Consider the following 16,447-nt stretch of genomic DNA (forward strand, 5'->3'; position numbering starts at 1 on the left):
GCGTATCATTTCTTTTAGACCTCTCTCAACTGATAAAGCAAAGAAATTAATGCTTGTATACTAGTGTATACTAATCTATGTATATACACATATGTATAAGTATTTCTATGTATATTCATCTGTATCTATATCAAGCTAACAATGAGTTCATATTGATGTTGTCAATGAGTTCATACTGATTACCACATGCATCATTTTAGCCTTGAGAGAGAGGAATAAAAAGAAAACGTAAACACAAATATGAGGAATAAAGTAAAAAAATGCTGTCACATTCTTAAATACGTCTCCTAGTATACATTACATGCATTTCTTTTGAATATCAAATTAGGAGTGGAATTGCTGGATTATACTTTATGTATCTTCAATTTAGTAGATAATACCTGTTAAGAACTATGAAAAGTCTGAGATTTTACCCTACTTGCAAGCTAATAAGCTAGCCTGTTACTGTTTTATTGATGTTGATAGAAGATACAAGATACCTGGATTAGAAACAAAGGATTTTTTAAAATTCAGGCAAAAGCAATAGCCAAAGTTTCAGGTTCCTGTTGGTTCCCCTGACTCTCCCTCAGGGGGTTAGATGTGTGGGAAAAACTCAAGTGGACCTAGTTGGATGCATATACAGTTGGTTTTGTTGACAGAGAGGGAACACTGAGTGGAAGACTAAACATAGAAAAGGTACAGTAAAAATCCTATATAATAAAAGGGTAATATGCAAATTGACCCTAATGGCAGAGCGACCAGGAACGACTGGTTGCTATGATGTGCACTGACCACCAGGGGGCAGACGCTCAATGCAGTAGCTGCCTCCTAGTGGTCAGTGCACTCCCACAGGGAGAGTTCCACTCAGCCACAAGCCGGGCTAACGGCTCTGAGCACAGCAGCAGTGGTGGGAGCCTCTCCTGCCTCCGCGGCAGGCAACACTAAGCTTAAGCTGCAGTCGGACATCCTCTGAGGGTTCCCGGGCTGCCAGAGGGATGCCTGACTGCCAGCTTAGGCCCGATCCCCCAGGGAGAGGGACATCCCCCAAGGGGTCCTGGGACTGCAAGAGGGCACAGGCCGTGCTGAGACCGCCCGTCCCCCTGAGTTCACGAATTTTTGTGCACTGGGCCTCTAGTCCTAGCTAATAATAGATGAACATGGTAATTGACCATACCTTCACTACGCCTCCCATTGGCTAATCAGCATGATATGCAAATTAACCGCCAACAAATATGGCGGCTAATTTGCATACTGCAGGCAGGGCGGGACAGTGCCATCTCGCCTGCCCTGTCGCCATCCGGGCCTGCTATCTGCGACCCGGGGTGGCGGGCGTCTGTGTGCGACCCGACCCGGGGCGGCCGGGCGGGGCAGCAGCGATCGGCTGGCCTGCCTGGGTGTCCCGTGTGCGACCTGACCCAGGGTGGCGCCCCAACCCCCGGATTGGCCCTGCCGTGTGCGCAACCCGGGGAGGTGGGGCAGGCACCGAGGGATCGGGCCTGCCATCTGCCACCCGGGGAGCGGGCCTAAGCCAGCAGGTGGTTATCTCCCAAGGGGTCCCAGACTGTGAGAGGGCACAAGTGGGGCTGAGGGACACCCCCCACCCCACCTCCCCTGCCAGTGCACAAATTTTTGTGCACCGGGCCTCTAGTATAGAATAAAAGATTAAAAAATGGTACCACCTGCATAGGGCACTTACTGTGAATGGAGCTTGTAGGATTGGAAGTTGCTCCTCTTCTTAAGGAGATGTCACTTTTTTCAGAAATACATCTATAATGGTTTGCTTAGTTTTTCTCTCTTTTCTATCATAGATTTGTTTATAAGTATATAAGGTACCACAAACATTCTTTTCTATTAATCAAAACCGTTTGGTGTTGGGAGTCCATGCTTTAAACTTTTTAGGGGGCTTGTTGAGCTATGTAAAAGCTTCTGCTAAAGCCTTCACTGTCAATTTTCTGGAGGTTCTTTTTCTTTTTCTGCAGTTTCCTTTTTTCTTGCATCTTCTTTAGTGATGTGTCTATGTGCCTGTTTGGACATCTCCTCAGTAGTCGATTCCTTTTTTTTTTTTTTTTTTAAATATATTTTACTGATTTTTTTACAGAGAGGAAGGGAGAGGGATAGAGAGCCAGAAACATCGATGAGAGAGAAACATCGATCAGCTGCCTCCTGCACATCTCCCACTGGGGATGTGCCCGCAACCCAGGTACATGCCCTTGACCGGAATCGAACCTGGGACCTTTCAGTCGCCAGGCCGACGCTCTATCCACTGAGCCAAACCGGTCTTGGCGAGTAGTCGATTCCTTAGGAACCACCTCTAGGAGTTCCTCAGTGTCACCGTCGTCCATACCCAGGTTAAAGTTGTTTGCCATGTCACCATAGCCTTGTTGATTTTTGCAAACTTTATGCTGTGGTTGCAAAACCAAAGAGTGGTTATGACATCACTACACGATAGGAATTTTTCAGTTCTATTATAATCTTACTAGAGGCCCGGTGCACGAATTTGAGCACAGGTGGGGTCCCTCTGGGTGGCCTGCAGGGATCGGTCTGAAATCTGCAGTCCAACACCACCTGCAGCTCCTACCTGCTGATCCCACTCATCCTGGCCCCACTTGCCTGCCACGAACTTGTGCCCAATCAGTCCTGATCGAGAGAGGCTTGCGCTGCTGCAGCAACACTCAGCAGTTATGAGCCCTGTGTCGGGTGCCCTCCCAAGGGGAGTGGCCTGAGGGATCAGGCTCTAACCGGTTCTCTGACATCCCCTGAGGGGTCCCAGATTGTGAGAGGGCTCAGGCCAGGCTGAGGGACCCCACTGATGCACGATCAGGCCAGGGAGGGACCGGGGGAGGGCTCCAAGGCATGTCCAGCCCATCTCACTCAGTCCCAATTGGCCAGACACCCAGCTGCAAGCTAACCTACCGGTCGGAGCATCTGCCTCCCTGGTGGTCAGTGCACATCATAGCAACTGGTCGACCAGTTGACTGTCTGCCCCCCCCCCCCCCCCATGACAAGTGCACATCATAGTGAGCAGTTGAGCATCCTTAGCATATCATTAGCATATTATGCTTTGTTTGGTTGTTCGGTTCTGCCGTTTGGTCTATTTGCATATTGCCCTTTTATTGTAGAGTATGGGACCACCACCATATATGTAGTCTGTGTTGACCAAAACGTTTTGTGGTGCATGACTGTATAATAAAGGCAATGTATGACCAGCCCATAGATAATAACACACTCAAGGTGAAAAATGTGAGTTGTCTGAAGTGGGAATCGTTGCTTTTAATAATTATTAATAGAAAGCATAATATTGAATAAGTTTAATATATATAAGACAGATACTTTTCAATGTCCAATTTTGACTTTCAGATATTTTTAAGAATGTATCCATTACCCTAGTTTTATTTCTGTCTTTAATTTACTTATTTATCAAACAAACATTTTTTTGTGTTCTTTTTGCTCTCATTTTTCTTAGTTTGTGGTACCATTAGAAAACGGATTGATCCAAAGACAGATGGCTGAAAGTGCTGAAAAAGAAAATATAAAATGGACAACCACCATCATTATTAGTTCATCTCTTAAGGTAAAGAGGCATTTGGGCCATTGATCTTTTTTCCCTTTATTTATTAAGGTATTACATATGTGTCCCTAACCCCCCATTGTCCCCCCACCCCCACCCCCGCTCATGCCCTCAACCCCCTGGTGTCTGTGTCCATTGGTTAGGCTTATATCCATGCATACAAGTTCTTTGTTTGATCTCTCCTCCTTACCCCCATCCTCCCTACCTTCCCTCTGAGGTTTGACTGTCTGATCAATGCTTCTCTGTCTCTGGATCTGTTTTTTTTTTTTATATATATATTTTATTGATTTTTTTACAGAGAGGAAGGGAGAGGGACAGAGAGCCAGAAACATCGATGAGAGAGAAACATCGATCAGCCGCCTCCTGCACACTCCCCACTGGGGATGTGCCCACAACCAAGGTACATGCCCCTGACCGGAATCGAGCCTGGGACCCTTGAGTCCACAGGCCGACGCTCTATCCACTGAGCCAAACCGGTTAGGGCTGTATCTCTTTTTGTTCATCGGTTTATGTTGTTCATTATATTCCACAAATGAGTGAGAGCATGGGATATTTATCTTTTTCTGACTGACTTATTTTGCTTAGCATAATGCTGTCCAGTTCCATCCATGCTGTTGCAAATGGTAAAAATTCCTTCTTTTTTACAGCAGCGTAGTATTCCATTGTGTAGATATACCACAGTTTTTTAATCCACTCATCTGCTGATGGGTATTTAGGCTGTTTCCAAATCTTAGCTATGGTAAATTGTGCTGCTATGAACATAGGGGTGCATATATACTTTCTGATTGGTGTTTCTAGTTTCTTGGGATATATTCCTAGAAGTGGGATTACTGGGTCAGATAGGAGTTCCGTTTTTAGTTTTGAGGAAACTCCATACTGTTCTCCACAGTAGCTGCACCAGTCTGCATTCCAACCGTCAGTGCACAAGGGTTCCTTTTTCTCTGCATCCTTGCCAGCACTTGTTTATCCTTTCAAAGAACCAGCTCTTGGTTTCATTGATCTTTTATATTGGTTTTTGGTTTGTTTTTTTTTTTGGTCTCTATGTCATTTATTTCTGCCCTGATCTTTATTATCTCCTTCTTTTTGCTCACTCTGCGCTTTTCTTGTTGCTCTCTTTCTAATTCTTTAAGTTGTAGAGTTAGATAATTTATTACCATTTTTTTCTTCTCTTTTGAGGTAGGCCTGTAGAACTATAAACTTCCCTCTCAGGACTGCTTTCACTGTGTCCCATAGATTTTGGATTGCTGTGTTTTTATTGTCATTCATTTCCAGGTTGTTTTTAATTTCTTCTTTGATCTCTTTGGTAACCTAATCATTATTTACTAGCATGCTATTCTGCTTTCTAGTGTTTGAATTTTTTGATTTTTTTTCTTGTAGTATATTTCTAATTTTATGCCATTGTGATCTGAGAAGATGCTTGATAAGATTTCAGTCTTCTTGAATTTGGGGAGACTTTGCCTGTGACCCAATATATGGTCTATCTTTGAAAATGTCCCATGTGCGCTTGAGAAGAATGTATATTCCGTGGCTTTGGGGTGAAATGTTCTGAAAGTGTCAATTAATTCCATCTGATCTAGTGAGTCATTTAGGATTGCTGTTTCTATGCTGATTTTTTTGTCTAGAGGATTTATCCAGTGATGTCAGTGAGGTAGTTGTTCAGGCTACCCCCTCTGGGCTCAGCCTCTCATGGTTGTGATCTTAGATCTAGAATCCCCTACCAACAGCAGCCCTGTAGATTTCCTTTCCACAGTCAGACACTACGCTTGTCCCAAGGGAGGCAGCTTTGGTGCCGTGAAGCTTCCTTCTGACCCTCTGTGCTTGGAGGTCTCATAATTCTCTCCAGCCCAGATCCCTGATTTTACTGTTCTCCAGGCATTGGTGGTGGGAGCCTCTCCTGCCTCCGTGGCAGGCAACACTAAGCTTAAGCTGCAGTCGGACATCCCCTGAGGGCTCCTGGGCTGCCAGAGGGATGCCTGACTGCCAGCTTAGGCCCGATCCCCCAGGGAGAGGGACATCCCCCAAGGGGTCCTGGGACTGCAAGAGGGCACAGGCCGTGCTGAGGAGACCGCCTGTCCCCCCGAGTTCACGAATTTTTGTGCACTGGGCCTCTAGTCCTATCTAATAATAGATGAACATGGTGATTGACCATACCTTCACTACGCCTCCCATTGGCTAATCAGCATGATATGCAAATTAACCGCCAACAAAGATGCCCTTCCAGCTGCGAATTGTCTCACCAGTTGTGTCTACTTTGCTGATTCCAGGTGGATGTTATTCAATGTATTTGCTCCTTCTATTTGCTCTGGGATAGGGCTCAGGACACGTCTGCCTATTCCGCTGCCATTTTGTCTCTCTCTCTGATCTTTGATTTAAATATTAAAAGTGATAGGACACTAATTTAAAAGATCATTAGCTTGATTATCCAAAGTTGTATGGATCAGCAATTACATAAGTTAAATGTATTTTAAAGATTAAATTATAATCTTTACTGCATCCATTTTCAACACCCTACTTCTTTAAATATTTGAAGGTAGGGAATTTTCTAAAGTTATTTTTTTCTCTTTAAGCCTATTCCAGTAGAGATGTTAAGGAATTCCAGAAACTATAAAACATGCACATAATAATTATTTATTTAAGACCAGAGGCCCGATGCACAAAATCTGTGCAAGAATAGGCGTTACTTTCCCTGGCTACTGGCACCAGCTTCCCTCTGGCACCCAGGACCCAGGCTTCCCTCCAGCCGCCGGCACCTGGGACCTGGACTTCCCTCCGGCAGGCACCTGGGACCCAGGGTTTCCTCACAGCCCCTTTGTCTGGAAGGTCGTCCAGTCTAATTAGCATGTTACACCTTTATTATAGATTTTTCAAAGATAAACAGAAACTGATTTGTCTGATTTAATGGCATTGGGAGGAGCAGTCAGCTTAATTGTCACTTCCTTGATGATTACCTTTCTTTCCTCTCTGACTGCTTTTCAGATTTTGGCTTTTTGTAGTTTAAATTACGAATTTCTTTTTATCTTTGAGGTTCATAAATCTGTGAATTGGTGTCATTTATCAGGTTCTTACTCATCATCTCCTTTAATATTACTCCTGTCCTATTCCTTCGCTCCTTCCCCTTTTAACTCCTATTACATACTAGAGGTCCGGTGCATGAAATTCATGCACGGATGGGGTTCCTGGGCCTGGCCAATGATCAGGGCCATCTCGCCCAGTCCCGATCAGGGCCGGGCCTGTTGGGGCCTGCTGGCTGCTGACCAGGGCCTTCTTGATGGGGTGGAAGGGATGGGGGGGGAGGACTGTGGGAGGTTGGCTGTGGGAGTGCACTGAGCACCAGGGAGAAGCTCCTGCGTTGAACATCTGCCCCCTGGTGGTCAGTGCGCATCATAGTGACTGGTCGACCAGTTGTTCCAGACATTTGGTCATAATGGTCACTTAGACTTTTATATAGAGAGATGTGCTAGATCATCTCACAATACTTCCTATTCATTTTGAGCTCTTTTACTTTTACTGTGTCTTTGGGCTGCAATCTAGGTAATTTCATCATCTGTCTTCCATGTCAGTATTTATCTCTTTAATCCTGATAAATTTAGCCATTGAGAACTTTTGTGGGGATTTTTTGTGGTTTTTATTCAGTTTTGTTTGATTTTTTTCAAATTACAAAATATACATAGAGAAAAGTACATAAAAATGTATGTGAAACATTTAATATACTTATTATAGAGAGAATACTATGTAGTTAATCACATCAACAAAATGAACACTACTAATTTCCTTTTTCCTCAGTACTTTTATTAATCATATCAATAATCAAATACTAACCATATTATATATTTATATAATTTTTATTGTATAAAATGTGTATAATATTTACAATTTTTATAACCATAATTCTCACATTTATTTTAATATTAGTTACACAGTTAAATGGATTCAATGTTCACTTCTAGTTTTTATGGAAAAGATGTGTCTTTCCAACACCTAACTTTTGTAATGATCCATCAGATAAGCTTCAGGCATAGAAGAAATGTTCTTTCCCTGAAAGAGCCAAAATTCTCATACATAACTTTAAAAAATGTCCCCTTGGTAGAGGGTCTATTCTTTTTTATGTGTTTTATTTGGGTTTATATATACCTCTTAATTTTATAAAATATAAAGTATCCTTTTGTTTCCCATTCTCCTTTGGCTTTTGTGCACTTTCTAAAGAAAGAAGGGGAAATCATAATTTTTATTCCAATGGTTCCTATTTTTAAAATTTTCTCTAGTGACTTTAGAAAAAGAGGAAGGGAGAGAGAGACAGACATCAATTTGTTGTTCCACCTATTTATGCATTCATTAGTTGATTCTTGTATGAGCCCTGACCAGGGATTGAACCTGCAACCTTGGCCTATAAGGATGACACTCTAACCAACTGATCTACCTGGCCAGGGCCTATTTTTTTAAATATTTTAAATGGTGCTTTACATCACCTGTACTCATAAATCTTTTTTGTTTTTTACTAATCATTGTTTTAGAAAAATTATTAGAAGTAGAATAGTTGGGGTAAAAAGGCATGCACATTTTAGGACTTTTGATATGTATTGTCAAATTATCTTCCAGAATGTTTTTTTTAAATATATATTTTTTATTGATTTTTTACAGAGGGGGGCGCGGGTAGAGAGTTAGACACATCAATCAGCTGCCTCCTGCACACTCCCTACTGGGTATGTGCCTGCAACCAAGGTACATGCCCTTGACCAGAATCGAACCTGGGACCCTTGAGTCTGCAGACCAATACTCTATCCATTGAGCCAAACCGGTTAGGGCAGAATTTTTTTATTTACACTCCCATCAGCAGTACATAGGAGGGTCAACTTACTCTCAAGTTTGACAATTCCAAATGTTATCATATTAAAATCTTTTTTTGATAGCTTATATTTTAGATTTATTGGATGACAAGAGAGATTAAACATTTTTTCATATAAAGATTTATTATTTTTAAATAATTGTACCTTTTCTTTTTCTATTGGTATAAAAACTAAATTTTTAGTCTTTCAAAATATTAAAAATAGTATACATTTGTATTATAACATTGATTATTAATGTTCTCAAGTTTTTCCTTTTCAGTATTATTTGATATTTATGACATAAATTGCAAGTTTTTGTTTCTATTTAATCTTGAGGAATTAAGGCAGCTGTTTTTCTTATAAAGTCAAATTTACACCTTTTTTCTTTTGAGATTCATTAAATAGCTCTTATTCTTATAAAACTTTCATATTTTAAGCTTAAATAGGTGATACGTATATATACACATGTTCACATACAAATAACCATTACATATTACATAGTCTTGAGTCTCATTCTGTTCTGTTTGTTTGATTTGTGTAGTAAATATTGAATTCTTGCCACACTTTTCAATTCATTGGAGTTTTGTGATAAAAACCTGGTAAGGCATGTTCTTTCCATACTACTTTTATGTTTATTAAAATATATGTATTCTTCTAGACCAGATAATCAGCAAACTATGACCGTGGCCTGCCTACAGCCAAGTTTTGCCCAGCCAATGAGTAGAGAATGATTTTTACATCTTTAAAAGCTTGTAAAAAAGAGAGAAAGAGAGAGAGAGAGAGAGAGAAAGGGAGGGAAAGAAAGAAAGAGTGAAGGGAAAGTAGGATAGAAAGGAAATAGGGCAGGGAAATGGAAGGGGAGGTAAAGAGGGGAGGGAGAAAGGAAGAAAAGAAAAAAATGTGACACATCATATGCATCCTAAAAAGCCTAAAATATTTATAATCTGACCTTCTACTGAAAAAGTTTGCCAAACTTTGTTTTAGATGAACTTCAGAATCACTTTAAGCTCATAAAAGTGCCACACTTATTTTGAATTGAATTAAATTAGGGAAAAATTTATTTCTGTGAACACGATATATCATTTTATTTAAATTTTATATATATATATATTTTATATATATATATATATATATATATATATATATATTAAACTCTTCTATTATTTTTATTGTTATAATTGGGCTCCCCCAATAGGATAGAATTGAAATTTATTAGCATGGCAGACATGGGTCCTCAGTTATTCTAACACTGTCCTCAAATTAACTGACTCATACAGCTTACATACTTACTATATAAGTATCATATTTTTAGATCTGAATACCTTTGCCTGTGTTACTTTTTCTGTCCAGGCTGTTCTCACATTTGTCTTCTTCCTTCACTTATCTACTTAATAAACTGCTTTCCACTAAAGATTTGACTCAAATTTTATGAAGCTTTCCTGACTCACATCTGTCACAACACACCCTTTTTAATATACTTTCTGGTTCTTTGTCAAAATTCTCAACCATGTCTTTTATCTTCTTGAACATTTGCTATTTAAAGGTATCTTATATAATAAAAGGCTAATATGCAAATGACCGAACGGCAGAATGACTGGTCGCTATGATGCGCACTGACCACCAGGGGGCAGACACTCAATGCAGGAGCTTCCCCCTGGTGGTCAGTGTGCTCTCACAGGGAGCACCACTCAGCCAGAAGCCGGGCTCATGGCTGGCAAGCACAGCGGCAGTGGCAGAAGCCTCTCCCGCCTCTGTGGCAACGCTAAGAATATTCGACTGCCAGCTTAGGCCCACTCCCCAGGACAGGGTCTAAGCCATCAGTCAGACATCCCCTGAGGGCCTCTTGCAGGCCTGGCTGAGGGACCACCCCCCGCACCCCGAGTGCATGAATTTCATGCACCGGGCCTCTAGTATATCTGCTAATTTCACTATACACTGAGTGGCCAGATTATTATGATTGGCCAGATTATTATGACCACTCCATCAGTACTTTGTTGGACCACCTTTTGCCTTCAATACTGAGGCGATTCTTCTTGGCATTGACTCCACGAGATGTTGAAAGGTGATGCGAGGAATCTGACACCATAACTGATGAATAGCACTGTCCAGTTCTGTGAGATTTGATGGTTGTGGAACCAGCTGCCTGATAGCTCTTTTAACTTTGTCCCACAAATGCTCAATTGGATTGAGATCTGGTAATTGTGGGGCCCACCTAAGCAAGATAAAGTCTCCCTCTTGTTCTTGAAACCACTCCTGCACAATACGAGCACCGTGGCATGGCGCATTGTCTTGTTGGAAGAAGCCATCTCCATTGAGATACGCCATCAACATGATAGGATGAACTTGATCAGCAACAATACTTAGGTATGTTGTGCTATTCAGATGTTTATAATGATCTGGCCCTCTAGCAACTTCAGCACAAAATTATAGCTAATTTGCTTACAAACGTCAGGTGGTCATAATAATCTGGTCACTCAGTGTATGTATCCCCTATGTGTCTGTTTATATTTCCTGATGTTTCTGATGGTTCTTTCATGTGATCTTGTCTCTTTGTATGTCTGATTACTTTTTATTGTGTTGGACTTTATATTTTTTATTTTACTTAATGTTTTAAAAATATATTTTTATTGATTTCAGAGAGTTAGGGAGAGAGAAAGAGATAGAAACGTCAATGATGAGAGAGAATCATTGATCGGCTGCCTCTTTCATGCCCCTACTGGGGATTGAGCCTGCAACCTGGGCATGTGCCCCTGACCAGAATTGAACCCGGGACACTTCAGTCTGCAAGCCGACGCTCTATCAACTGAGCCAAACCGGCTAGGCCTGGACTTTATATTTGAAAAATTATTTCTAGAAATAATTTGAGGCCTAAAATAGTATTCTATTTCTCTAGAGAAGTCTTAATTCTGCGAGATAATTAAATCCCTAATGCCCTAAGAGGGTTGCCAGATAAAATACAGGACACTCAATTAAATTTGAGTTTCAGATGAGCAATGACTATAGTATAAGTACATCCTAAATATTCCATGGGACATACTTATGCTAAAAATTATATTGTTTACCTGAAATTCAATTTTAACTGGGTGTTCTGTAGTTTTATTTGTTAATCTAGTAACCCAACCCCTAAGGTGTTTGTTGTATGTAAAAATGAACTTATTTTCTGTGCATCTAGAATGGTATTGGTATAGGAAAAGTGAGAAAATAGTCACCCAAATAGTTTTGTTTGTTCTGTAGTTCAAATGAGGAGACCTGATTGAGAAAGGTTGCTCTAGGAAGTGCTTCTGCAAGATGCTTGGGAGCATTAGTAATACAATATTAACTTAATACAATTTCAGGGATTGAAATGATTTGAAACAAGGCTGCAATCCCTGTGAGAGCTGTTCTACTTTTGACAAAGGCTCTGTTCAGGCTTTCATCTGTCTCTTCCTTAATTGTCAGGTAGATGCCCTCAGGGAAAATATGGCCTAAATGCTGGTCTCATATCTTTAAATTTCTGTATAGATCTCAGTCTTGTAATTTTTCACTATCCTGTTAGCTCTCTGATGCATTCAAGCAGTTTTTAAAAATTGTCCAGCTTTGGCATGATCTTCCTCCCAGGAGCACGCCCATACCTGTCCCTCTTCCCTCTTCTTCCCCAACAGGAGTGCATCTCTGAAACTCTAAGGCAGTGGTTCCCAAACTTATTTGGCCTACCGCCCTCTTTCCAGAAAAAATATTACTCAGCCCCTGGAAATTAATTTTTTTAAATTTTAATAGCAGTTACTCATCGCCTCCAAATGCACCTGTGGCCATCACCGCCCCCCTGGATCGCTGCAGCGCCCACCGGGGAGCGGTAGCGCCCACTTTGGGAATCACTGCTCTAAGGGACCCCACAAGATTTGCAGCCAGAACAGCAATGGGCAGCAGCAGTTCATCTGGGCAAACTCCTTGAACCTGTCCCCATGGCCCCCTTTTCTCTGACTTCTTAGTGAGCCATAGCAGCCCAGCCTAGGCTCTTTCTTTCTTTTAAATATTTCAGAGAGGGAGAGGAAGAGAGAGATAGAAACATCAATGATGAGAGAGAATCATCGACTGGCTGCCTCCTGCACACTCCTACTGGGGATCAAGCCCCAACCCAGGCATGTGCCCTGACTGGAATCGAATCATGATCTCCTGGTTCATAGGTCAATGCTCAGCCACTGAGCCACACTGGCCGGGCAGCAGTCTAGGCTCATTTTATTTTATTTTTATAAAATATATTTTTATTGATTTCAGAGAGGAGGGGAGAGGAAGAGGGAGAGATAGAAATATCAATGATGAGAGAGAATCATTGATTGGCTGTCTCCTGCACGCCCCACACTAAGGATTGAGCCTGCAACCTGGGCATATGCCCTGACCAGGAATCTAACTGTGACCTCCTGGTTCATAGGTTGATGCTCAACCACTGACCCACGCTGACCAGGCACTGAGGCTCATTTTAACACCTAGTCCCTCTCCTGTTATCCTAGGCCCTTTTTTGTTTCACTGCCTCTAGCTTTAATAAACATTCTCTTAAAAAAAAAAGGAAGAAAAAAAATTGTCCAGCTTCCCAGTTGCCTTCAGCAGGAGGGTTGGCCTAAATTACTTAGTCTGCCATCACTGGAAGCAATGTATAATTTTAAAACAGCAGGAGCAGCTCAGGGGAAGTGTCATAATTGAACTCGACATCAGGATCTGTTTGAATGGCACTAAATACTCCTTTAGGAAGGAAAGAGGGTATATATTTCATACCTAATTTCTGCCTGTGTGCTTAAAATATACATGATCTGAGGAAAAATATAAAATAAAATTAATATACCTAAGGGATTTTTACCTATTTTGAGAATAACAATCAGGAAAAACTATTAACCACTTATGTTTTAGTGTCTTGGGTATTATGATTTAATTACTTGGTAGAATCAGAAATGAGATGAATTTTGAAATGGTTATTATTGAAACCAAAAGTTTGGTTGCTGTTTTCTGACTCACCTAAGGATTAAGACATTTTAAAAGTACCCTAAAAGTAACTGTTAAGTAAACAGATGAATTTGAGAATTGGTGTCTTTGTTGTATTCTAGACCTAGCACTTCATGTTTCTGTTAACTATCTAAGAAACACACCACCACCCACATTCTGTTATACATTAATGCATGTCAGAATCCATCTCTACGGGATTTTTTCTAAAGTTTTCATTTACTCTAGCTTTCATAGTTCAGTTCTTTAATTATGCCCTTAATTTCTTTCCGTAAGTAATGTAACTGTAGTACACAACTCATGTCCAAACCTGCAATGTTTGAGCTGAACTAAATATTTTTGGTTTTTTTGGTGGGTTTTTTTCCTCCATAGAGAACATTTAGTGTATCTTTTGATGATCAAATCTTTAAGTGGTTTAGTAATAAAAGAAGCTGTTAAACTTATTTTAATGTATTAGCTTTAATAAAAACTATTCTAAGCATGTCTTAAGTTTGTATTTCTGAAAATTTTTTTGAAGAGTTGTGAAATTGCAACTGCCCTGGAAAACCGAAGTCACAAGGTTCGGTATTCAGCTTCAGTGGAAAATGGATCAATTATATTTTCTCGTACTGGTACAGTATATTTGCTAATTGCCTTGATTTAAGTTTCTTATAAAATATGTAAGTATAAGTTCTAATAATTTGGTAGTTCATTAACCAAGTAATAAGCTTAAGGTGTTATCTTTTGGGAGAGGTCAATGTATAAGACTTGGTTACTGCTGCAAAAGCAGCACATCTAGCCAATTACAAAATATATCCCTTTTTAAGATTATAATTGTTGAACTAAAACTGAACCAGTGGAGTCTGGTAGAGGATGGTAAAAACTATTTGCTTTGGAACTAAGATGAAAAATAGAACATAACCATCCCCCCAATAATCAATACTTGTATTAAAGTATTACCCATATTAACAAAGAAGCCAACATCACAATATTGCTCAAAATCCATTCACAAAAACAATATAGAGTGTTTTTCATGATTTTGTACAAGATTTTGCTGAATATAATATAAACAAATAATAACTAAAAGAATCAAATGGAGACATGCAAATGCCCCTTATATCATAATACCATACAACTGTGAGTCATGACCAATGTACTAAAGGAATTAGATTAGGATATGAGAAGGCTGGGACATGGGAGGTGGACAATTCTATTTGTGCCTGGGAAATAAGAATGATAAAAAGAGGTGAAGGTGATTTTTTTATAAGGATTACAAATAGACCTGTACTGTAGTGGAAGGTTTGGAAGACAGGTGCTTTCAAAAGCTCCTAGAAATAGACCTCCAGGATGAAACTAATCAGTACCTCCTTAAATTCCTCTGCAGTGGTTCTCAACCTTCCTAATGCTGCAACCCTTTAATACAGTTCCTCATGTTGTGGTGACCCCCAACCATAAAATTATTTTCGTTGCTACTTCATAACTGTAATTTTGCTACTGTTATGAATCATAAATATCTGATATGCAGGATGTATTTTCATTGTTCGCGACCCACAGGTTGAGAACTGCTGCGAGAAGTAAAATATTTTTAAATACCTACTATGTGCCTTGACCACTTTATATACATTATCTAACTTTTAATTCTTTCAACAAATCTACTCAAAAACTATTATTCCAATCTTACAGATGAGGCAATATAGTTTCAGAGAGGTTAGTTATATAAATTGACCAAATTCCTCAATTAGCAAAATCAATTTCCTTAGATATCTCTTAAAGAACTAATTCTATCATCTTTTAAAGAGCTAATTAGATCAAGCTTTTTCTTTTGAACCCTTCTTATAGGCCTGATATTTCAGAGATCCTAGGAACCTTCCTACTGTGTATCCTCGCTAATAAAGGGGAATATGCTAATTGACCCTCACACCATCGCTAAAGATGGCAGCGCCCATAGCCAATAAGGAGGGAATATGCTAATTGACTGCCCGCCCTCAAAGATGGCAGCGCCCACAGCCAATAAGGAGGGGATATGCTAATTGACTGCCTCACCCTCAAAAATGGCGGCACCCATAGCCAATAAGGAGGGAATATGCTAATTGACTGCCACACCCTCAAAGATGGCGGCGCCCACAGCCACAAGATGGCGGTGCCCAGTCCCCTCAGCCCTGCCGGGGCAGCAGGTGCGCAGCAAGGTCAGGCCCACCCCCAGGTGGGCCCGGCCTTGCGGCGTGCCTGCCTCTGGAGTCCCCCAGTCCCCTCAGCTGCCCAGGGCTGCCTGAGGCTCAGGTAACCAGGGCTGGCTGAGGCTTGTGCTGCCGGCAGTTGCAGCAGCAGAGGTGTGATGGGGGCGTTGCCTTCCCCTGATAGATGGGTTGCCTCCTGGACTGTGAGAGGGGGCAGGCCAGGCTGAGGGACCCCCGCTCCAGTGAATGAATTTTTATGCACCGGGCCTCTAGTTAATTTATGTACAGTAATAGTTGTGTTCTGGTACACAGGTTTCTCCAATAAATAATTGGTTTGCTTAAAACTATGTTTCTTGATTTCCAGCTTTAAAAATCATTATGGGGAACATGGGAAGAAAAAAAGGGAAGACATCTGTAGTACTCTCAATAATATATTTTATAAATATCATTATAACATGGAAAGTTAACTTTTAAGTAAAATTAGGCATTCTCCTCTTTATGCCTTAGTCTGAAAAAGATTTTTTCCCCCTTTAAATATTTAGAGTAAGTCATCCTTTTATACAGAGCACTTCAGAGAACCACCTACATTGTTTTAAGAATTTTGTTACAGTGATTTCTACTCATGGTTTAGGACCTGGGCACTTATAGCTATGTTATACTTACAGCTATTTTTTATTTTACTGAGGTGTTTTTTTACATTTTTTATTTCTAATGATGAAGTGACATTCACCTTTCCTAGGAGTTGCATTTTTATTGATGGATGCTAAAGAATGCTTTATGTCAGCTGAAGAAATATTTCTAGCCAAAATTGAGAACTTTATTAACATTCACCAAAATAGTTTTTTGGTTCTGTCTGCTGCCCTCCATGGACTCGAGGAATGGAAACTGATGTTCAGGATTCAGCAGAGGTATGGAAGAGCACTAAATTTATTTTTGTTAAGTTATATTGT

At 40.5% G+C, this 16,447-nt stretch overlaps 1 protein-coding gene across 1 annotated transcript in view; it reads left to right on the forward strand.

Moving 5' to 3' along the window:
• The window catches only part of CUNH1orf146 (chromosome unknown C1orf146 homolog), a 31,679-nt gene that overhangs the window by 13,850 nt on the left and 1,382 nt on the right, over positions 1 to 16,447 (forward strand). Inside the window, exons 2-4 of the mRNA XM_070403723.1 lie at positions 3,443 to 3,550; positions 13,859 to 13,952; positions 16,237 to 16,405. Coding sequence (XP_070259824.1) covers positions 3,443 to 3,550; positions 13,859 to 13,952; positions 16,237 to 16,405 — 371 coding nt within the window. The remainder of the gene's footprint in view (positions 1 to 3,442; positions 3,551 to 13,858; positions 13,953 to 16,236; positions 16,406 to 16,447) is intronic.

The sequence above is a fragment of the Myotis yumanensis genome, unplaced genomic scaffold (assembly GCF_028538775.1).
Source record: "Myotis yumanensis isolate MYYU_CA2020_CCGP unplaced genomic scaffold, mMyoYum1.0.hap1 SCAF_2, whole genome shotgun sequence".
Taxonomy (NCBI): Eukaryota; Metazoa; Chordata; class Mammalia; order Chiroptera; family Vespertilionidae; genus Myotis; species Myotis yumanensis.